General features: G+C 46.2%; 1 protein-coding gene across 2 annotated transcripts; it reads left to right on the forward strand.

Moving 5' to 3' along the window:
* Window positions 1–5,511: 5,511 nt before the first annotated feature.
* LOC119168123 (mialostatin) lies at window positions 5,512–23,954 on the forward strand. 2 transcript variants are annotated; one of them, XM_037419534.2, is made up of 4 exons: window positions 5,512–5,819; window positions 9,126–9,194; window positions 13,125–13,178; window positions 23,833–23,954. In XM_037419534.2, exons 1-4 carry the CDS (start codon window positions 5,589–5,591, stop codon window positions 23,929–23,931), a joined length of 453 nt encoding a protein of 150 aa, XP_037275431.2. In that variant the 5' UTR covers window positions 5,512–5,588; the 3' UTR covers window positions 23,932–23,954. The 2 variants fall into 2 exon arrangements, with proteins under 2 accessions (XP_037275431.2, XP_037275432.2); XM_037419535.2 differs by having other exon boundaries at window positions 9,126–9,170.
* Window positions 23,955–25,027: the final 1,073 nt, after the last annotated feature.

Below are 25,027 nucleotides of genomic sequence, written 5' to 3' on the forward strand. Positions count from 1 at the left end.
ATCCCGCGACCTGCGGGTCAGCAGCCGAGTACCTTAGCCACTAGACCACCGCGGCGGGGCCTGGTGAAACGCTGCTACCCTTTTGTTTGTTGCGCCATTGGTTACTGCTTCCCCTGAAGTGCCCAAATTTAGGCTGCGTTGACGTATGACGGCGATAACGAGTGCCTTCACTAACAATCGAACAGCGTAAAGAGACAGCACTCCCAGCGTCCAGACGCCTGCAAAACGCGAAGGTACAAAACGTTGTATAAGTAAACCAACATCATCAGCATACCACGAGGTGGTAGTATGCCGCACTAATGCCTAGACCAAAAACGCCAGGCCTGCACGGAAGGCGCCGCACAGTCACAGAGAAAGCTAGAAGAGCGCGTTTCAGTGCCTTTTCAAAACACTCATTCGGTAACTACTGCAAGCACACTTGCTTGATATCCACTAGGGCATTAATGACAAATTTTAGGTAGTAGGCCGGCATTCGCTGAGCTATTTTTCGTGATTCTTCTCAGAAGCGTGGTATCCGCTAAACAAGTGCAAGAAATTTTCTGCCAATTGTTCATGCAGTGGCCGATCACGATGAAGATTTATGGCTGAAGTGGGTATGCACCAGACGTAATGGGGTAACAAGAACAAGCTTTTGTGATGAGGTGGAGATGCTTTAAATGTTAATATATTTGAGATGACACCATCTGTCAAACCAGTCGGCCAAGTGCAAATAAAGTTTGACGATATCTTCCCCATGAACGCTAAACACTTGCCTCTAAACTTTTGATTGGTTTATTAGAACAACACCTGTCTCAATTAGGTACTAATATAGTAATTGGAACGGATGCATCTATGAGTAGCGAGAAGGCAGGTGTGGATATTTTTTCTCTCTCATTATTCTGGTCATTTTCATTACGCCTCCCAGATTATACACAGATATTTGAAGTGGAATTAATGGCCGTTATACTAGCTATTCGTAAACTTCCTGCGACTCATTCAACAGCTGTGATAGTGTCTGACTCGTATTCCGTGTGTTCATTTTTATCATCGTCGTCGACATCAGCAGTACTACAAACTTTTGAATCATTAATACCAGCAAACATTCGTCTAGTGCGAATGATATGGGTGCCAGGCCATCGTAGTATATTTATAAACGAGATGGCTGACACACTTGCGCGAACATCTCTTGATCTTCCGTTTGTGCCAATCATGCCTCCTACAGCTTATGTAACAGCAGCGAGATTTAGAAAACTTTCTGTTCTTGAAGACTCATCAAAAATCGTGATACCGAATCCAGATTTCTCACACCTGCACTTCACATGTGTAGTGGAGCATACGCACCAACGCGTATGCGCCTTCGGAAGACAACAAAAAGCCCGTGCTCTGATTGCGCGAGAACCTGTGCCGCCTTTGCCAGACTTGCTGTTCACCCATTTTCCGTTGCGACCTCGTAACGACTCCTCTGTTCGAAGAAACATCATCGCATTTGGTGGAGGCTGCTGAAATCCCTAAGCAGACCGGGAGCTCCGCTCTCGCAAGTTGGCCGAAAGACCTCCGTACAACATGACTGACGCAGTCGCCAACCAGCCCATCCCAGCACAGCCAGCACCATCGGCTGCCCCGTCGACCTGCCCCGGTGCTACCCGTCAGCGAGACCCACCAATCTTCAGCGGCAGTGGTGAGCAAGACCTCGAAGACTGGCTCTCCTTGTACGAACGCGTGAGTGCCAGCAACAAATGGGACAACGACTCTAAGCTTGCCTATGTTATCTTTTACTTGGCTGACGTCGCCAAGCTATGGTTCACCAACCGCGAAACCGCCATCGCCAGCTGGTCCACCTTTAAGACCCTCGTGACCGAAGCGTTCGGCCGACCAGAGGTCCGCAAGCTCCGCGCTGACCAGCGTCTGCGCCACCGAGCCCAGCAACCTAGCGAGACCTTTACTAGCTATATTGAGGATGTGCTCGACCTCTGCAGGCGTGTTAACTCATCCATGCCTGAAGAAGAGAAAATTCGACATATTCTCAAAGGCATCGAGGATGGCGCATTCCAGATGTTGCTGGCGAAAAGCCCGACCACGGTGGCAGTCCTCGTAAGCCTGTGCCAGAGCTTCGATGAATTGCGTCGTCAGCGTTCCATCGCCCGACAGAGTCTCCCATCACCAGATTCGATATCGGCCGTCGCACTCGCAAATGGCAACGTTCACCAAGGAACTCTGTCGAACCAGATTAAAGACTTCATCAGGGAGGAAGTCGCCCGACAGCTCTCCCTGCTGCCGCATAGCGACGCGCCCACGGCAAGCCTCCCTTCGAATATGCAGCAGGCCATACGCACTGAAATTTGCAATGCCCTCCTTACAGTTCCGGCCCCTTACCCATGCACTTCGGTGCCATCTGATCTCTCAACTGCTGGCTACGCACCAACTGCGCCGCCTTCACCTCTCAGTTACGCAGCTGTGGTCGCGCGCCCCCCACCGCATCCAGTCGCCTTATCGGCTCCACCTCCTCCAGCCTCGCCTCCAGCTTACAGGCCCCCACCTCGCTTTTTCCGTCCAGCTAATGAGTGGCGCACCAGAGACAATCGTCCCATCTGCTTCGCGTGTGGCATCGCTGGCCACATTGCACGCTTCTGCCGCCGCCGTCCCACACCTGCGCACGCATACTTCGGAGCTCCTACCTACGCACCGCAGCAGACCACCACGTCTGCACATGAACAGAGGCACTCTGACTCGGATCGCCACCCATCGACTGCTCGTTTCCCATCACCTCGTCGCCGATCGCCATCGCCTATGCGTCGTCGACCACCTCCTGAGGAGGGAAACTAATCAGTGCAGTTCCGGAGGCAAGAACTGCACCTTGTGCGCAATTCCCAAGGCCTCCATTTTCACCGCAAAATGTTGTTGATGTCGATGTTGAGGGAGTCGCCACATTAGCGTTAATTGATACCGGGGCCGCCGTTTCTGTGATGAACGCAAAATTTTGTAGGAAAGTGAAGAAAGTGACCACATCTCTCAGTGGCTTGGTGCTGTCCACGGCTAGTGCGCAACGCATTCATCCCTCGGCTGTGTGTACGGCGCGCGTCGTCATCCGAGACGTTTTGTACGTCGTACAGTTTTTTGTTCTACCATCTTGCTCTCATGACCTTATCCTGGGTTGGGATTTCTTATCACGTCATGAAGCTATCATCGATTGTTCCTGTGCCGAAGTGTCCCTTGTGCCAACATGTGAATTTCCACCACCTGTCCCCTCTCCTCTGCTCTGCGAACTCATCGCTGATGACGACATCACCTTGCCTCCTGAAGCTTCGGTCCCTATTATTAGCCTTTCATGTGTGGCGCAACCTGACGGCACGGTGGTGTTTACGCCATCTCCTGTTTTTACTGAACGCAAGGGCATCGTTCTCCCTTTTGCTGTTCTTACAATTGCGTCTGGTTTAACCGTAATGCTGGTCACCAACCACTGCAACTACCCCATTGGCTTACTTCGTGGTGAAACGTTAGGATATGTGCAACCTGTCGACCATATCGACGATATTATTCTTCCCGACGAAACGCCATGTCACATTGCTGCAATCACTCATGCGTCTGAGCCATCAAGTTCGTCAGCCTTCGACAATGCTATTTACACGACATCCTCGGTGAATTACATCATCGAGCCATTAACACAATCACCAGATTTGCGCCGTCGAGGACGCGAGACCGTACACGTCGACCGTCTCAAGCCCTACTACGACCCCCTCATTGTGCCTACTCCCTGAGTCGCCAGGATGGCTACCCTTCACCCCGGGGGTATTGTAGTGGAGCATACGCACCAACGCGTATGCGCCTTGGGAAGACAACAAAAAGCCCGTGCTCTGATTGCACGAGAACCTGTGCCGCCTTTGCCAGACTTGCTGTTCACCCATTTTCCGTCGCGACCTCGTAACGACTCCTCTGTTCGAAGAAACATCATCGCACATGGAATAATAAATGGTGTCCCACGCGTGAATTGGAAATCTTGATAACAAAATTACGTTGCTGTGTACCACCTCTTAATTTCTACTTAAACAAGTCTGGTCTGGTGCCATCCCCTCTGTGCTCAAGCTGTAACGAACCTGAACATATCGACCATTTTTTTATCACATGTCACCGTTTCAAAAATCAAAGAAAAAACTGCTTCGAAATTTTATTTAAAAAACTAGGAATATCACTTAATACTCCCAATATTTTGTCTTTTGGGGCCACTTCATTGGGACACAGTGACAGAAACATCTTCGGGGCTCTCTGCGAATTCATATATAACACGAAAAGATTACCTTGCTGAGTCAGCGATCAGCTCTCGAATTTTACTAGCCACACTACCACTTATTATTTAGCTGATACACTGCAATGATTCAGCTTTCAGGAGAATTTCATATAACGATTCCACCTCAGATATTCATCAAAAGCTATTATTTCTCTCCCCCCTTTTTTTCTTTTTTTTTACATCGCACCAAATTATTTCACAGTCAAAACACAGTAATCATATTTCCCTAGTCTAGAAAATCTAAAGCTATTTACTTGCAGTAACCACCGGCTTCTTGGCCGATCCCCCTTAGTGGGTGAGAGCCACAAAAGAAGGGAACAAGCAAGCAAACATTGGACGGGCCACTCGTTACGCTATTCGCATTGTGCGATGGCTGGTTGTTATTTCGCTGTTTTCAAACGCCTTATAAGTCGTAATAACGTGACTACTTTCCTAACATCAAGCCTGTCGAAGGCAAGTTTGCCAACAAGTCATGAGCACCAGAGTAGCTCAGTGGTAGAATACTGGGCTGGCACAGAGCGGATCCGGGTTGAAGCCCCACTGTGTTTTTGGTGCTATATTGCGGGCACCAGCAGCGGCGGTAGCGGGGGACAACTGCGCGTGACCAGAGCTGTGATCTCACAAAAGTTTTCACTGTAAAATAAACTGCCAATGCGATAGGCGTCATTGTTTAACGAGGACATGAACGTTTGTTGGTAGAGCTCTATGCAGATGGTTGAGAGAATCTGTGGAAACTCTTCAAAAATTGCTCAGCATTCTGCGCAAGTAATACGAATAATGAAACATAATCCAGGTATGGGTAAATTATGGGCAAGTGTATATATATACGTGTATATATTTTGGAGTGCTGCAAAATTTATTACACTAGAAAATAGAGTTCGTGTGTTGCGTTACCAGGTGAGCCTGGGGAAATATGTGTGTGTCAGTATGATTGGGTGTGATCGTTTCATATCGCAATCTTTTCTTTGATAATATATGGCTCGCTTCGTACGGCGCATAGACATTCCACGTATAGAGCTCATCTCTTTACTATGCACTCTTGCGTTATATAAACTGTTAAACTAACCTCCACAATATTTGCTAAAGATATTTTTTTACTGAAATTGGACATTTCGCCATAGCACATTTCAGCACTAAAAAGTACACTCTCATACTATGCTTTGTTGAAAGCACCGTCTTTCGCGGTGAAAGTAAAAAAAAGCAAGTTTTGTGGCTTATATGTCATCCATTGTAAGCCGAGTACAACAGAGGCGATGAACAAGTGCGAGCCGACAACGGTTTCTTTGAAAGGACACAATATCAGAGCTGACTCCACACACACAAGACGATGACCGGAATCCGCAGCGTCGTGCTAATTTTCTGCTTAGCTGCGGTAACGAATGCCAATTGGGAAACAGTGAGGCGTTCGACAAGTGGGCTTGTTGGAGGATGGAGGGAGCACAAGTACCCGTCGGAGTCGCAGAAGTTTATTACGCTTGCCTATCAAGCCTTCGCTGATGCCCTCGGTGAACCTTACTTGCACGGAACTAATTTAAGAGTTTCGAAAGCTTCGACACAGGTGAGATTCATACGTTTATGGCCAATTTTAGTGAAAAATTTGTTCTTAAAAAGATATCTTGACAATATCTATCTATCTATCTATCTATCTGCCTGCCTGCTTGCCTGCCTGGCTGTGCAACCGCAAACGTCTGCGATCTTGCGGTCGCGGTTTGTTCAACTTCTAGTATAACAAACTTATTATGGCACTGTATTGTAGCCTAAAAAACAGGAATCATAACCTTTCCACCTGATATGAACTCGTACGCCTTGCCATAAATAATGAGAAGTGTACGTCTTGAGAGACAAACCTTTTTGTTTTAGTACACAAGTATGCTCCTTACCAACCAGTAGCGATCACACAATTACAGATACGTTGATCTACCAACAAATTATTGTTTGCAGACAATACCAAACTTTGTCATTTTAAGATAAAGTTTTATTGGTTCATATAATAGATACATGCTGGAGTTTAACCCAAAAACATGATATGATCATGAGGGACGCCTTGTAGAAAGGTTCCAGAAAGCTTGACAACCTTGAAGTAGGTGCACGTTCTTTAACGTGCACTTGAGTTCAAGTAGACTAGACTCGTACATTAGACTCGTGCGTCTTCACCTCCAACGAAAGGGCAGCCACTGTGATTCACGTAAATTAACCATAACATGGGACAAGAATTCAATTATTTTATCTCCGTATCATTGTGGTAATTAGGCTGACAGCAGGGTTCAATCATTGTGTTCTATCACAGCAGTTTCTATGACGTGTTTTATACTGTTATATACGAGGCTGCGCTAAAGCATCTTTATCAAGCTTATGATCATTTTATTTATCTTTGGATTCGGCGACATTTTGAGGCGAACGGTTGAAATATATGAATCTGGCAAAGTCCAGGATCACACGGCAAATCATCAAAGGGAGGGGTGAGAACTTGGATGGCTCAAAGATCAAATTCGCTGAGCTGAGAATAATGCACAAATCTGCGTTAGTTTTTGCTATAGTTTGGTTGTTTTAGTTTTAGTAAAGATGGGGCTAAGTGGCGAATGAAGTAAGCCACTTGAGGTCAAAACCATAGAGTTTCTCAGTATACACTAGAGGGAACTCTGGCGCTATTGTCTCTGGGAGCTGCAACACACGGCGCTTCAGCGAGTATGGGAATGATGGGTAGTACACACATTTGTCTAATTTTCGTACTTCTGGCCTGCTTCTGGCTCCGTGTGTGTTCGTGTGAGTTGGAGCTGTTTTTGCACGAAAACATAAATTAGTACATGTTCACCGTTCGCGCTTCACAGCCCTATTCTTTCAGGCTTGCCATTTCGAATAAAGTCACTAAGTTCAAAAGTGTTCGTTCTTTCTTTCAAAACAAAACTGAAACACAGCAATAAACAAAGCCGCAAGTATGATTTGCCGCCCGCAAAAACGAAGACTAGGCAAATGTGTATACTACCGATCATTCCCATGGCCGCTGAATGATCGCAGCGCCAGAGTGCCCCCTAGTTAATTTTGGGAAACTCTATGGTCAAAACATCGTGTTGGCCTTGAAATAGGGAAAGACGCGCATCGGGCTGGGGACAGCAGAATATTTATTCAGAAGTTTCAGGTTCCCGAACCCAGATTTTCATCACTTCGACAGTTTTGAACTTTATATCTGTTAAGTATTAGTGTTTTTCTACTAAATAAAAATGCCCGTGAAATACAAAAAGTATCACATGACAAACACGCTTGTGCGACATTGCAAACAATCATAGCATTTGCCCCATTGTACTGTTTCGGCAGGGACGCAACAATGGTGGTGGCTTTACAATGAACACGTTTTGCTATCGGCTACAAGAATGATAACCGCTGTGACGGCTTATCGCTGTCATGAACCGTTGCGAGGGAAACGTGTCATTCGTACGCGGAGCGTTAGGGTGCACTATAGAAGCGTCGTGCGCACTGACACGTGAGCGAGTTCGCCTCGTGTAATTTTTTGTATTTCGTGGGCTTTTGTAATTAGCAGAAAGACACTGAAACCTAACAGATATAAACTTCAAAACTGTGAATTCGGACATTTTGCAAACCAATCTACAACTTTCTCAAGCAATTTTTATCCATCTTTGTTCCTTCAAAAGTTAGGTAAATAAACGAATTTATTTAAACAATATTTGAGAACACAAAAAGTAGTCTAACTCAAGGCAATGATGAGTGACATGCATTTGGTCGTATTGTAATTGCGTGTTCTGGCGTATTTTTAAACTGTGGCTAAAATTACCTGCGACACCCTGTATATGGCAGCGACCATGCATCTGAGGCTGCTCGATCTGCACATAACGGCACGCAATATGCAGCCATGTGGTTCTCAAGAATCAACGCAGCTACAAGGCTTTATTCACTGGCCCTTGACCTCACAGTTGCTCAGCAGAACTTGATGTTATTCACGAGCAGTCGTCTACATATGTTGGAACCCACTTTCAAGCTCTCTGTTCCATCAGAAATATCCCAAGCTGATGAGACCCTTGTGCGCTGCCTTATTAGGATGACCATAACCTGTAGGTGCAATGACTGCAGCTGCGAAAAAACAATCGCTCGTCTTCTGCGGAAGTGTGCCCGTCTGAGCGCGCCAAGACAAGGAGTTGTCAAAGCTCTAGATAGACTACATGGTCGCCCTTTGTCGGAATAAAGAATTTTGGGTCATTGCCATAGTAGATTTTCAGCGCAGAAGCCTTTCGAAGCATTATTACGTTTTTTGCCAACAACTGGCCTCAGAGACAAATTTTAAGGTCGGATTCTCTTTAGTTTTCCTTTTCCTCTTTTGCAATTTTCGTCTTCTCTTTCTGTCTTTTTGTAACATCTTTTTTCATCAACTTTGATTCCTTTCACTTTCTCTCTCCAGAACAGGATAGGTAGCTGGTCTAAGAACTGGCTAATCTCCCTGTCCTTCCGCTTATTTCTTTCTAACTGCTCCTCCTCTTCCTCCTCATTTGAGGTTTTTTATATCAGAGCTTGGCGTTTCATTCATTGACAGCATTGTTTCAGTTGTGCATCTATTGCGAGCTGCTGGGATTCAGGGAAAGAAGATTTACAAACGCTCTAAAAATTCACAAGTTTTGTACCTGTCGTCAAAACAGTTCCCCATCACGGCGGACAAATACTATTAGAGCGAAGCAACGCTAAACGTTCACAATACCGACATTTATATGAGCCACTATGAAGCAAACGAATGATTTCCCATTGATTGCATTTGTACTACTATGGTGTGACTTTACATTCATTGTAAACGTGCAATACAATACATTGCGCATTTCCACTGCCTCATTACGCGATTATATTATCTTACTGCTTTCGCCAGGTCGTCGCTGGTCTCAACCACAAGCTCGAAGTAGAGCAAGCTCAGGTGAGCTGTGGATTCAAGCGTCCGGTAAGTGTTGCCTAAGTACGCCGGCTTTTTTTTTTGCTTCCAATAGAGCATTTCACGTGAAATCAATATACTCCATTGAATTATTCCAAAAGTCAAGAAGGTAAATGAGCTAATATTCATTTGGCCGCTAAACTATGTATTGAAAATTCTAAGAACAAAAGTACGTCAACTAGAAATAGTCAATCAGTCTTAAAGTGGTCATGATCCCCCATTTTCAGCCATCATCAGTGTTGTGTGGGTTGATCTTTGTACGTTCACAAATAAGCTGGCAAAATCTCACCGAATTCGGTCGCGTCGGTTAATTATAATTGAATATTTTTATAAAAGAGCGAGGGTATTGGTGGTCGGGCAACACTGGCGTGCTCGCTAGCCGTGACGTAACAAATCGATTGCTTCGTGAGTATCTGCATGGTGTGCAGCATGAAGGACTATTGTGTTTCGTGGTCAGCTGCGCTTGCAATCGAGTTGTTTCAACATTATTCAACGTGTCACTGAAACTGGATGACTTGTAGCAGTTGAAGCAATGCCACCGCGTCACCCATGCTGCACTGTAGGGTGACAGAGCGTACAGAGTAGAGAGAGTATTGTGGCATTATTTAAGTTTCTTATAGAGCCCACCAAACGCAAGGCTTGGGAGATAAACGTGCGCAGGAAGGACTGGTGTGCAAGTGACGCATCTGTGTTGTGCTCAGCGCACTTTGCGGCAGGCTACATTCATAACCAGCGTCTTCTCGGCGAGTTCGGTATACCAGTGAAAAAACCGAGGCTGCGGCTGAATGCTGTGCCAACCTCGTGGTTGCGAATGCAGCGTCTCCTAATCGTTACATTTTTTGTCAACCTTACAAGCTTGAAATAAAGCTACTTATCAATGCGAAAGGTTGTCTGCAGCGTCTACCACAACAACGAGGTCGTAGGCATCTGTGTTCGCCCCATCTTCGATCCTTTCTGTGTCGCTAGAGTTGTTGGCGATGGTGTCGAAATAAAAAATGGCAGCATATCCACGGAGTAAATGATGGAGAGTGGGGCGAAGCATTCGTCCGTCCAAGCGTCCGTCTGTGTGATCGTCCATGCGTCTGTTCGTGCGCCCGTCCCTGCGTTCGTTCATGCATCCGCCCCTGCGTCCATTCATGCGTCCATCCATGCATCTGTCTGTGTGCCCGTTCGTCCATCTATTCAACACTCCAAGTCCCACCATCTCGCATCTTTTTATCATATATTCCCCATATAGAAGCACCGCAATTCAGTGGACATTCCAACGACTAAACGAGAGGTGGCACACACACACACTTTCTTACAGCTTGCGCTTTGGGTCTGCTTCCCACCTTCAACCACCTTGAGTTCATGGTATATACTAGTTCACTGTATTCATGGCACTGCGGCCCAATGCTCGCTAAACCTTTCTAAAATCAAGGAGGTTACGCCCAGCGAGTATAACGTAGCAACCTTTTCCTGTCAGATAGTGCTCAATGTATATGCCAGTGGCTGCTAATGTGAAATGAGAGACAGAAGGATTCAGCTTTTTATTTCTTACGGCTTGCGCTTCGTATCTGCTTCCCCCCTTTAACCACCTCGAATCCATTCATGATATATACTAGTTCCTTGTGTTCATGGCCCTGCGGCTCAACGCTCGCTAAACCTTTCTAAAACTAAGGAGGTTACACCCAGCAAGTATAATGTAGCAACCCTTTCTTGTCCGATAGTGCTCAATGTACATGCCAATGGCTGCTAATGGGGATCGCCGCGTGCGCGTTGACTAAAAGGCGAATGCTCCTGTCTCTCATTCCCCATCAGCAGCCATTGACATGTACATTGAGCACTATTTTGTATTGTTAAACAACGCAAAGAAGAAATCTCTCACTGGCACCACCTTGGAGGCCAAATGTTACACCTATTTTGGGTATGTGCCACTGGTGGTTACGTACTACGAGGGACGCACAAGCCACGCCATAAGGAGCTTCGCCCCTAAAATGCGCAGCATACACTACGTCATCGCCGCTTGTGCTTCTCGATGAATCTTTGGCCAAATCTTGAGCTGATTATGGTGCCGACAACATATCGATGGTACCGGTACCATATCGCAACATTTAAGACACATGCGGACCACGCAGAAAGCAACACCAGCAGCACAAGAAACACAATGACCACGTACCAAAGGGGCCGTTTGGTAGCAGATGACGGCAATGCTTCAATCGGTTTGTGACGTCATGCACGCCACAGCCAAATGAGAGTCGCCGGAGGTGGGCTGAGTTTAGATCCGAAGACTTTTACAGCTTATTTTGGACTGAAATATTCTTTGAACTTCCTGTTTTCACGCGTGTACAAGCATATTCACCCTCCACCTTCGTTGATCACCGAAAACCGTAAATTGTTTGGTGACGATGCCATGACCCCTTTAAGAAATGACAATGCAACGAGCAACGAGCCGGTAGCCTCAATGAAAAGGTCGCATTCGGCTAAACATTTCTCGCTTGTTTACAGAGTGCAACAATTAGGCGCGTACCGTGGCTCTGACACAGCGTTGTTGGCGCTTGCTGGCGAAGCTAATGGTCTATAAGCGTCGAGAGGATGAAAATACAGAACTATCTGGAGGATGAAGTATTAACATTGATACAGACGACAGCAACGACAGAAATCTACAGTGCAGTATTCAACACGAAAGTGGCGGCAGATAGCAGCGATCAAGGCAGTACGTCACAGCGTAAGCGGCTTACTGTGATCAATGGTTAGTGCAAACAGCCAACCGTTCACAGGAATGAATGTCCACGTCACCCATACTACTGACAGTGTTTTCTTAACGCCACACCAGGCGGCCAGGGTAAGCGACTTGTCTAACGGTGCAGCTAAACGAGCCACGCTAGCACAGGCTCTTGGTGACGCTGACGCCAGAATCCGCGGGTTCACGTAGGTGAGGCAGTTGCTGGACGCGACCACGACAATGACTTTTTCTTTTCAGTAGCCCAAGCAGGATACCATAGCCGCTATCCAATACATACAGTCACCCAATAAGTACACGAATGCTCTGCAACATGTTCTGAAACAGTTTCATGGAGGCTAGCACCGCGTAGCTTTGAGTTTGTGTTGCTTAGACGTTACTCATGCATGCTGAAGTTCAATTTCAGCATACCGAGGTATTATTGCGGCCACACCACCGACCGCTTTGTGAGTCGCATCAGGCGAAGTAGTCCAGGTAATAGGACGAAGAGTTTGTGTAAAATTTGCTGACGACTCTACATGAATCTATTTTGAATTCTTCCCCTAGTGTATTTATTGCAGCATGAAATAAACGAGCAAAGCGTTGATTATTTTTCTGCTGCTTTTTATCATAGTCTCAAAGAAAGTGAATTATGGTTATGCCATTGATTATACTGGTGCCTTTAAACTTATCACTTTTCGCTCTTTCTGGTATCAAATAACTGACAGCACCTTTTCGCACTGTTGGCTGTACTATTAATCCAGGCTAAATGTACCTATTTGGGCCCAATTTAGGCCACCTGCATGGCTAATCTCGTAGTATCAACTGTTATTTTTCTTTTACCTATGGTTGCAGAATAATATGGTTCTCCTGCGTATTTTCGTGTGCATACATATGGCAGTGGGAAATAACTTGAAATAAGGGAGAAGAATGTATTTAAGCTCCTATTATGCAAATGGTTATGACGAACACTGGTAACCTAATTACAACGTAACATAAAATCTAGTTATGCTATAACAAATGCTGTGACTAAACAGCATCATACTTTACCAGAAATTCTATGGAGTGTGATAAACGTTGCAAACGCTTGTTTGGCAACCGGTGAACTAAAGTGCACGACAAAAATACCGATATTTTTTCAAACTTCTGAAACCCCTATAGATTTCTTGGCGCAAATGCACACTTCACGCTGCTTTCTCGTCTCGCGCACTAAACCTTCTTACTTTTACTACCTGCAGCAATTTCCCGGTGCATGGCAGAATCCCAACAGTCTAGTCTGCTTCACAGGCAAGGTAAGAAATAATTCATTCATTGAAAGTAGTAAGGAAGAAACACATTGGTATATTTACGACGCAGTAAACGCAATTTAACATGAATATATAGATGACAAATGTTTGTTGATATATGAATATGCCAAGCCCACCGTATCCTCAGTTTACAACACAAAGTGGGCCCATGGTATTATTAGAATATCTGCATGTCCCACATGGAGTTTACCGCGTACACCGATCCCCACTTTGACATTACTTTATATAATACTTACGCAATCACCAGCATTTTTCGTTTTCATCATTTGTTAATGAGTCCCCTGTAGCCATTGAAACTCCAATAGGATAGCGTTAAGGAACTCCAGTTCCGATGGTATTTTGCTAGGCAATCGCTAGCCAAACCACAGAAATTAATGCTGCTTTTAGAAAAATTCTTATTCAAGCGTCATATAGGGGCAATGCCTATTTTCGTAGCACTGTTGGTCTTGCGCTTTTATAGCAACGCATTAAACATAATACATCAGTGCCTATAACTTCGGAAGCCATCCTCAGAAACCTCTGCCCCAGTATACGACGATGAATGCTACGTATGGTGCGTATGTGCCGCACTAGAACAAAGAGGAAGAAGCGAAGGAACGCGAACGAAGAGGAATATCTCTGCGGCATCCTGATCCTGCACGGCTCGTCATCCCAACTGTGTACCAATACTCCTCGAACGCCTGCTGAGGACGTAACAAAGTGGTGGAGTTGCTGAGTATAATAACCAACGACGGGACCGCTACCCTTAGGACTTCACAGGATTCGTCGCTTCGCCGGCCTGCCTCCTTGCTTACACACAATGTCCAAAAACGAAGACGCTAAGGAAACCACGCCCGGTCCTACATGGCCGCACCTCAAGGAGCCAAGGGCCTTCTCAGCCAAGGCGCCTGAGGACGTACTTGACTGGCTCAAGCATTACAAGCGAGTGAGCAACTAAAACAAATGGATTGCTGCTTCCCAACTATCACGTGTGGTTTTCTACTTCAATGATGTTGCCCTCGTTTAGTACGAAAACCACAAGGATATACGGACTACATAGTACCACTTCGAAGAGATCAATAAGTGTTTCGGTAACTAAGCTGTAAAATTATGGCAGCATATTCACGGATGGAGAGTGGGGCAAAGCATTCGTCCGTCCATTCGTTCTTGCTTCCGTCCGTCCATGCGTCTGTCTGTGTGACCATCCGTGCGTCTATCCGCCTGTCCGTGCGTGTGTCTGTTCATGCATCCGCACGTCCATCTGTGCGCCCGTCCCTGCGTTCCTCCATGCATCCACCCCTGCGTCCTTCTATGCGTCCATCTGCCCGTTGAGTCATACATGGGTTTGTCCATGCATCTGTCTGTGTGTCTGTTCGTCCATCTATTCAACACTCCAATTACCACCATCTCGCCTCTTTTCATCATATATTCTTCATATAGAAGCACCACCATCCAGCGGACATTCCAAGGACTAAACAACAGGTGGCACACGCACACTTTCTTACGGCTTGCACTTCGTGTCTACTTCCCACCTTCAACCACCTTGAGTTTATGGTACACAATATTTCACTGTATTTATGGCACTATGGCTCAACGCTCGCTCAACCTTTCTAAAACCAAAGAGATTACGCCCAGCGAGTATAACGTAGCAACCATTTCTTGTCAAATAGTGCTCAATGTACATGCCACTGGCTGCTGATGGGGAATGACAGGAGAGTTCAGCTTTTAGTTAATGCGCACACTGCGATTTTATTATTGTTGAACAACGCACAGGAGAAATTTCCCACCGGCACTACCTGGCAGCTCAAAACGTAAGACTGCTTATACACTACGACTACGACTACTACGACGGACGAACAAGTGCCGCTTTAAGGAGCTTCGCCCCTGAAAAGAAGCGCACTGAGCAGAGTCTTGCACAGAGAGCCCAGCAACCCTATGTGACCTGCGCCTGTATATACCGAAGCGTTCCTGAGGCTGTGTAGGGAAGCCGATTTCAGCACGTCTGAAGAAGACAAGGTTGCGTATTTGCTAAAGGAAATCGCAGACGTGTACAACTTCCTTAACAGCAGGGAAAGCCAGACCTGTGTGTCTGACGTTCTGCGGCAGTGTTGTACTTTTCAAACCTTGAAGCAGTGCAAAATAGCACCGAAGTTTGGTCGCCTGGCAAATGTTACCTCAGTGGCCAGCTTTAAAGTGACATCAACTGTTGACCTTTCAGCAACCATCCGTCAAATTGTTCGGAGGAGTTGCTCGGACACGAATAAATGACACGTGAAATGGCAGCCGCCACATCTTCATCCTACTTCCTGTAGGACGCTGCTGCCCCACAGCTTTCGGTCGGCGACCACTAATCCATGAACACGCGCAGGTTGCGGAATCCTGGTGTTTTCAGCTGCCAAGTTCAGCTTTTTTACGAGAGATCGCAATACCCTCAGGATTTTTCATTCCGAACGCTCATACCGCCGGCCGACAACTTATTTCTTCAAGTGTCGCACTTACGCGACCGCTCGTAAACGTGACAGCGTACCTAGACACTTCGAAAAACGGCAACGACCTCGTACTGCACCTGCGCGCTACAGCTGCACTATAACTGGTCAAATATCAACGTATTGCGATCGTTCGCTCATCTAACGCAATGAACCCTTGACTGATCAACCTGATGTTTCATCTTTTTAAGGACACTGGCCAACCAATTCACGAACCGGTAGCAGCTTCCGGCACAGAAACTGGCGACACCACTCTCCTGCCTGTGATCCAAGTGTGACGCCACTTCCAGCGCCTCGCTCGCATCGGTCTCCGTCGTCACGTCACCGCTCACCGACACCACACCAGAAAAACTAGACAGCGTGGCCGATGGGAGTTAGGTCTCCAGTGACTTGCTGCAAAAGGAATACCTCCCCGTGTGTTTATGTTTAAGAACAAATTGCAAGTTTTTGTTGATGGTGTGTGTACGATGGCCTTGGAGAACACTAGTGCAACTGTTTCCATAATGAGGGCTGCCTTTAAAGACCGTTTGGGACGCAAGGTGATGTTTCTGTGGGAGAAGGCGACCAAATTCTGGGACGTTGGTGATAACGTCGTGCGTCCCATTGGAATTCGTACAGCAGAAGCGTCCGTGGGTAATCAAGTGTTTGCTGCTGAATTCACAATTCTTGAAAGGAGCACACTTGGCATAGTACGGGGAATTTATTTCCTTCAAATGTGTGGTGTAACAGTTGATTACGCAAATGTATAAGTTTTCATATGTGATTGCGACCCTCGAGGGCTGTTGGAAAATTTGGCAAGAGAGCAGGGCGTGCTCCGGATTAGTGAAGATACCGTTGTCCCGGCATTCTCGATGATGTGTGTTCCCGTATATTCTTGACGCATCGAAGGCATTGATATTGTGCTCGACACATCAGTTAAGCCTTTTTATTTCGGTTGTATTAAGAACAACACATTGGTGCCGCATTGCGTAGTTTTATTCATTCAAGGACGCACAGGACAATAGGCGGTAAACTGTTCAGCTGAGTCGGTGGTTCTTCAAACAGGCTGAAGCTTGCTGTGTTCAAAACATATTCACTGATGACCACGACAGCCCTCCGTGAATATGCAGGTGGGGCGCAGCCGATACTTGTTCATCCTATTCAAAAATTTAGCTATCATCAACAAACCACATTCTACCGACAAGAACCCATACTTTAAGACGTCCTGTTAAACTGCTTGGCGGTTTTCGATTTTTCCCACAGTTATTATTATCCTCCATTCCCGCATCTCATACTCGCCACAGAATAAATAAAGGCACAGCACAGCCCACTCATAAAAATTCGTACCGAGTGTCGACCTCTGAGCGCAAAATTGTAGACGAACAAGTGGGTGATATGTTGCAGAATTGTGTCATTCAATAATCATCTAGTCATTGGGCAGCTCCAGGGATTCTAGTCAAAAAGAAAGATGGTACCTGGAGATTTTGTGTGTACTATAGCCGTCTGTACTCCGTCACAAATAGAGATGTCTACCCTCTCCCTTAAATCGATGATGCTCTAGACTGCCTCCATTCAGCATCCTATATACTTTTCGTCAACAGACTTACGTTCAGGCTACTGGCAAACACTAGTGCATCCTAAGGGCAAATAAACGACGGCGTTTGTTACCTCGGACGAGTAAAGAACATTCAATGTCATGCTCTTTGGTCAATTCATTGCGCCCGCTACAGTTGAGAAGTTCATGGACACCAATTTGCACGGCCTAAAGAGCAGCATCTGTATGTGTTATCTTGACGACGTTGTGATCTTAGGGGGTACATTTAGCGACCATAACGAACGGGTAGAGATTGTCCTGGAGCGTATTTGAAATGCTGGCCTGGTTCCTAATGCGAAGCAGCGTCGTTTCGGCGCGTCACAAGCATTGGTGTTTGAACACCTCGTCAACAAGGATGGCCTCCGGCCCGACCCATATAAGACAGAGGCTGTTCGAGCTTTCAAACCACCTCGCTCCACTAAAGAGCTCCTCTGCTCTTATTTCCGCCAGTGTATTACCGCATTTGCTGAAGTTACCTTTCCCCTTAGCTGCTCTCTTTGTCAAAGTGCTAGTTTTGAATGAACTGCTGATTGCGAATATTTCTTCAAGCGACTGAAGTTCTTGCGCACGTCACAGCCTATACTTCGGCACTTCGATTCTTTTGCAGCGACTGATGTTCACACTGACGCAAGTGGCATCGGCATATGTGCAGTCCTAGTATAACAATATAATCAAAGCGAACACGTGATCACATATGCCAGTCGCCCGTTAAGCAAGCTGGAATAAAATAACACTGTGACCTGGCAAGAATATCTCACATTCGTCTTCGCTGTGCAGCAATTGCGCTCATACATGATTGGTTGTCGTGTTCAAGTAGTTATTGATCAAAATTAACTGTGCTGGCTTGCAACATTCGCGATCCGTCAGGCCCCTCTTGCACAGTAGGCTCTTCAATTGCAAGAAGACTACTTCACAATATTGTACAAAAGCGGCAAGAAAGATGCTGACGCAGACTGCTTTTCGAGGATGCCGCTCTATAGGACAGTTAGCGACGCTGACAATTTTGATCATCTCAATTCGTCCGTGGCACCAACGTTCCCAGAGAAAGACACCGTCAAACCTGAGCAGTGTAAGGACGCGGGCTTGAATTCGTTATTCTTCCATGCAAGAACATCCTCTCCGGAAGGCCCGTTTTTTGTTGGTAATGGCTTATTGTACAAGAAAACCATCGCTAGCACCGGTGCACCATTTGTGGTGGCGGCTACAGAGACACTACGCTCATGTGTGTTGTGCGCCATGCATAACGACGCTACTTCAGATCACTTGGGAGCGACGCGTGCTCTTCATCGTACACAGGAACGCTTTTACTCGCCACGCATGCGCCAGAAGCTTGAGCTGTACGTGGCCAGTTGTGCCTAATGCTAGACGCATAAGCTTCTCTCAGCAGCTCCAGTTGGACGTCTACAGCCTGTGACGCCTCCAACTTCTCTGTTTGAACAAACTGGCATTGATTTGATTAACTATTTTCTGCCCTAATTGAAAGACAACAGATGGATTGTGGTTTGCGCAGATAATTTTACTTGGCACTGCGAAACGGCCGCACTTCCATCTGCGACTGCTGGCCAAGTGTCGTCCTTCCTTCTCTATTCCATCGTACTGCGTCATGTGCCTCCAGGCGTCATCATTAAGTGACCGTGGAGACTACATTACGGCTGACGTCGTCGAGCAACTTCTCCGTATGTGTGGCTCGGAACTTAGACATTCGACGTCTAATCACCGGAAGTTCAATGGCCTCACCGAGAGAGCCATTCGAACGCTGGTGACCATGCTTTCGATGTACGTTGCTTCGAATCACAAGAACTTTAACGACATCTTACCATTCGTCCCGTATGCCTTTGACACTGCGCAACATGAGACCACCGGCTACAGCCCATTGTTTCTCCTCTATGCTCGACCCCCACGTCATACTCTGGTTACCATATTTTCCTTTTCTGACTATAACGCTACACTGCTAGCAGAAACTCCTTGCCTCACCAAAAAAGCTCACGGTCTTGCCTGTTTACGCACAATAGCCTCAAAAGACGGATCGAAAATCCGTTATGACAGCAAGCACCACCAAGTCACGTATAATCCGGGAAACCTCGTGCTGTTGTGGAAATGTTTGCGCAAGAGTGGCTTGGGCCAGAAACTGCTTGCCCACTGCACGGACCGTTCGCGATTTTTAGACGCCTGAGCGCCATCGACTACCGCATCGCACGCCTCACAGCTAGTGGGAGACGCTCTCGCAAGACAGAGGTCACGCATGTGGCTCACCTGAAACCTTTCAGTCAGCGAGACGTTGCATGAAATTTGCGGTGCGCTTTGTCTGCGAGGGAAGCAATGCAACGCGGCGTATGTGCCGCACTAGAAAAAGGAGTAAGAAGTGAAGGGACACGAACGAAAAGAAAGATTCCTCTTGCAATTTGGTCCTGTACGGCTCGTCATACAAACTGTGTACCAATTAACCTCCAAACGCCTACTGAGGACGTAACTATGTGTTGTATGCATCGTCGCACCATAGATTTAAAATTTGCTGCGATGAAACTAGCTTCTGTGTCTTTAAGTGAGTACCTACAACGCGTTGCACTATGAGCTGCCCCGTCAATACCACTGCAGTCGATGTGCCTAGCAAGGTTTCGATTTGCCCATAGCTACTCTATTTATCCGAAGACTTTCATGCACCTTGCAATATTTGACTCGAGGCAAAATTGTAAACGACCATTTGGCCTGCTTGGTATCCCCTACACAGTCAAAGCGAAAGATAGAAGCGTAGGTTTTCTAGAGTGTTCTTCTAGGCAACGTTTGGGTAACTGCTGCGAGCAGGCTTTCTGGGTACCCACTCTGCATAAATAAAGTGTAGTACTGAGGCATTCACAATGCCATCTTTCGTGATTCTTCGAAGAAGCATGGTACCAACTGAACACTTTCAAGGACTTTTGTGCAATTTTTTATGCTGTTGCTGACGATGACGAATGAATTGTAATGGGATGTACCATTCGACGACTGACTCGTTACGCGATGCTCATTGTGTGACGTATTTATGCTCCTTTGCTCTTCTAAAGCACTTTATTATGCACAATATTGTGATTCCTTCACCGAGATGAAACCTACCTAGAGTAAGATGTCAACAAAGTTCCAAGCAGCGTCGTCGCTCAGTGGCACAATCCTGGTCTGGTGACGCGGGCTGAAGTTTTGTAATGTCCTTAGTGCATTTTTTTAATTCTTTCTCTCATTTTGTGCGATGATGGTTACCAACACCAGCTACGGTGGACAACTACGGCACACTTGACTTTCACGATCTCATAACAGCTTTCGCTGTAATAGACTTTGGCTACCATTCGCTAATGGCTAAGCATGAATTAGATGCTCACAACGTCTGGCATCCGCTGGAACAATATTTTTTTTTACTTTAGAATGAAACAACCAGGTGCAAACAATTTACTATGATGGTGAGAGTCGTTTAATGCTTCAAACTCACGTCCGCACGTAACCTGGAAAAGTGGTAGCTGCGAAAACTCCACCACACACTCTCCCTCACCCAATAACACCATGGAACAGTGGAGCATACCAACAGTTGCATCGACACAACTGTGGCCTCTGGCACTTACACGTTCTTATCAATCACCTTACTGAAGGCCACCGGCTTTCTTCGAGCACGCATTGAAATGGACAAAGTTTTCTTGATTTTCCAAAGCATGCGCAATGCATTTCTATATGGATCAACGAGAAAACGCATTGTCGCCCGATGTCACAAATCGAGCGCTCAAAAAAGGGCGCGCCGCCAAATTCTCGCGACGAAGCGCCGGAGAGACGTCTCGAGGTCAACGATAAAGAAGAAGACAAGCATCCTAAGACTCCCCGGGTGCGCGACTCTCTCCCCTCAGAAGCGTAGGTTCGCCGACAAACCTCCTCACATCGGTGGCCGAGCAAGCCCTGGAAGGTTCTCAATGGAAAGGGGCGTGGTGATGCAGAGTTGCGTCATCTGTCGTGAACGGCCCTTGAACCGTCTCGCGCTTTCCCCAGCCTCCGCTGCGTATCGCGCCGACTAAATGATGAGAATTTTCTGGAGTCTAGCGCGGAAGGTATTTAACTGAGCAGCAGAGATGGGAGATCAGGAGAAGAAGAAAGTATGCGCCAGAGTGCGTAGGGTGTTTCGCCGTGTCGTCGGCCAAGGTTTTGTCCTCAGTGACAAAGCAGGAGAAGAAGGTAATTCGCGCCAGAGTGCGTATGGTGTTCCGCCTTGTCGGCGAAGCCTTTTGTCCTCAGTGACAAAGGAGGAGAAGAAGAGGATTTCCATCTGAGGGGTGAAGACTCGCGCTACAGGCAAGAGTGTGTGTCTACCACCAGCGAGCGAAGACGCGTGACAACAGCTGCGCGTGGGAAGCCGACGTGTTGCAGGCGAAGAAGTTTGGTGCTTGGAGAGCGGCCAATTGAAGACGCGAGGTTTCCTGGAAGAGGAACTTCTGGTGCAGCGGAACGACAACAGCGCTGGACTTTGAGTGAGTGATTCTCGAAAGAGTATCATTCAGACTTTTGTTCCAAGGGCTTTGGACTGAATGAGTTTTAGAACTCTTTAGTCTTTAGGTGTCTTGGTTGTTCGATGCATGTGACTGCATTGTAGTGTGTGTTGTTGTTTGTGTCCGTTGCTTCGAGTGTGGCTGATTGTACTGTGTAGTACGTTGTTTGGTTGGTGACATATCGTATTCAACTATTGTCGAGTGTGCATATTTTTGTATCGATTTGATCTGCCCTAATTTAGGATATAATTTTGTTTTGTTTATCAACTCTCGGCTCTGATTTGTTCTTTGGGCCACAGCCGGCGTCCGCTGGCGCGCCAAATAGGACCACATCTAAATTGTCCACGCTTTCGTGGTGAAGTTCGGGGGGCCAATATTTCGGCCCTCGGAATTAGCCCGGCGATCGCCTCCCTAAATAACGGGACTTATGACACCTGACTTACTATCAAAGAAGTTCTGCACAGACAGCTACATTATGAACAAACTCATTATCAATAAATTTTAGGTTGTACAATTGTTAAAATTGAAGTAAATGCTGGTACGGGAAGGAAGACGACGCACAGATAAATGTATGCTTTCCTTCTTATTTATTAGCATGACAATGCCTCCCTAAGATAATTGGAGTAACCTTTTCATTCGTTCTGTTTCGATGAACCGCACACAATATGACATCAATTTTTACTGGCGACTCGCTACACACCCCTGAATGCCGCATGCCTGCCATCAGAAAATATGGAGCTCTTTGAAACATATATAACATTCGGTGGGGTATTCTTGGCATCCTACTTGGGATATTCTTGGCATCCTAATTGGGATATTCTTGGTGGTGAGGGGAATCAGACAGATAGGAGTACCCACCGGAACATATGAATTACTCATATCTGACTTTTACGGATTTACCTTTGCCAAGTTCTGCGAAAGTAAAATCTTCTCATCTCAGTTTCAAGAAACTTGCTTCAACACGAGACGCATGCCTCGCTCAACAAACTCGTAACTAGGAGAAGCCACAGACGATCGCACAGCGAAATAAGCCCTTGTCGCTTTCACGAAACACCATTAGGCATGTGCGAGGGACGTGGGTTCAGTCTTGACAAACAGGAAGAAAGCTGTCGTGGAAAGAGGGGTCCTAGCTGTTTATCTTCACTGGCAGTTGAGACAGAACCTGTACTCTTGGGCATCACCCGAGTTTGTGCAATAAACGTCGCTAACATATTCCTGTAGTGGGACTTATAAGGTGGCTAACCCGTTCGCCATCGACCCCAGTATTGTGAAATGAATGGTAGGGGCTATCGAGACAGGTGAGTGTATGTTTATCTGTGACATCAAAATTCAAGGTGGTTTCATTAGCATACGCTTCTCGCTGTCAGCCCATTTGTTTTTGGCTCTCATGAATTTTGCCCATAGAGCTGCCCCCCCCCCCCGCCACCTGATTTCCCTACTTTAATTTTTCTGTAAAGGGCGGTGCTTTTTTTTCGACTTACCCACGTCCCAAGTTTCACACATGGTGCATTTTCGCTTCCATGTACAGACAAAATCACACTTCCCTGGGTTGGTGGAAGGCAGGCCGATAGACGCTGTTGTTGCCCGCACGTTAGCTGCAACCTTGGGTTCTTAAAATACAACACAAAAGCTGGCATGCAGTATTCCTAGGCTTGGTAGCAGGACGGCATTCAATTTGCATATTTTTGTGGAAAACAGCAGATTAAGAAGCCGGCTGGGCGCTCCACACAAGTTTGATTCAATCCTTACTATAAAAAAAGAACGGATAAGCCATGAGCCGACAAAAAAGTACAAATTGTTATATTTCATTCAATCTATAGCTGAGAGATATCAAAAGTCCTTGCCGTTTTTATACTTATTTTCAACCAGCTAAGAGTGGGTGTAAACAGACTACAAAGCCCTTAATTTTGCATGTACACCACCTCGACTGTCCACACGAACCACTAATAGATACTCACCATACTGCTTACTGCTCATAGCTTCGCGTTTTTGTATTTTTTTGCGATTGGGTGCACACATACTTCTTTCTGTTGTATAAATTTGCAAACTTTTCCATATAGAGTAAACGACTTTTTGTTTTTTCTTTTTCTTTGTTTTTTCCGCAGGTCATTGCTGTGTGCACGATTGAGTACTTCATTCCCATTAAAACATCGACACCGAATATTACTTCTTTTGAATGCAAGAAACCATCCTTCGAGGAATAAATTGACATTGGTCTGAACAACTATTCCTCGCCCAGAACTGCGGCGCTGTGCAATACGTGTACTGCATACTGTTCCAGCATTCACTTACGTGAGTGAGTTGGAGATAGAAGTAAACGCTTACAGCTAAACACTCTTCCCAGCAATGCCCGATATCACCCGGCAGCAAGCGGGCTCTGAAGAACAGCTATCTTCTGGCTTCGGCTTCCCTCTTTACCCGGGAGACAATTCCTCTGGTTAACCTGACTCTGGTCTTCCAGGTCTTCCAGTGTTATTGAACAGTATAAACAAGACACCAGATAGAATATTATGGCGTCGAAGTTTCGGTAAGAATATTCGTAAAAGAATACTATGGTGAGCCGTAAAGTCCATTACAGTACAGCAGTCACTGCTTCCTGTTGTGCAACGCCAGGTGTTATTCAGAACTGCGCTTATCTTTAATGAAAAGTACACGTCTTTTGCGTCTACTGATTGTATCACCAGTGTTGCACAGCTATAGTAACACGCAATGCCTGCGAGTTAGTCGTGCTATCGGGCACAGTGGCAGTGAAGCGCCCATCGACCATGAAGGGAGCCTAACAATTACGGGGTAATGTTGACACCTGCTCGAGGGCAAATTATATTGACGGCATTATTGCTATATACTGATGAAGACAGTGATATCATAACGAGTTTGAGAGAATGGCGTGCACAGGTTGTAATTGCACCAACTGAATGACCACAGTCATACAGTAGCGATGAGATAATTTGGAAGCAATAACAAGATTTTTGTGAAGAAGAGAGTAGATAACTCAATGGGTAGGGTATAGTGATTGCGAAGATATCACCACAATAGTTGAACGCAAGTTTTGGAAGGCAACACATGGAAGAATTACGACCGTCGTTTTGCGCGTACACAAACTGCCTATTAGGATGAGTATCTTCAGTTGTGAAGTTGAGTTGAGGTTTGCAGGAACCTTACTTGGTTCTTAAACAAATTTGAGCCATTACGAACGTCTGCAGCAGAGTTTCTTCCGAGTTCACTTGAGACGAGTACTCTCGCTGCATCGCGCCTCCTGTTCAAAGAGAGGGACAATACAGGTAGGTGTAAATAACACGT

Source organism: Rhipicephalus microplus, chromosome 6 (assembly GCF_043290135.1).
Source record: "Rhipicephalus microplus isolate Deutch F79 chromosome 6, USDA_Rmic, whole genome shotgun sequence".
NCBI classification, from domain to species: domain Eukaryota; kingdom Metazoa; phylum Arthropoda; class Arachnida; order Ixodida; family Ixodidae; genus Rhipicephalus; species Rhipicephalus microplus.

Coding starts and splice junctions, on each gene's coding strand:
- LOC119168123 (XM_037419534.2), top strand. CDS start 5,589: ATGACCGGAATCCGCAGCGTCGTGCTAATTTTCTGCTTAGCTGCGGTA. Junction 9,195..13,124: donor GCTGTGGATTCAAGCGTCCG/GTAAGTGTTGCC, acceptor TACTACCTGCAG/CAATTTCCCGGTGCATGGCA. Junction 13,179..23,832: donor TAGTCTGCTTCACAGGCAAG/GTAAGAAATAAT, acceptor TTTTTTCCGCAG/GTCATTGCTGTGTGCACGAT.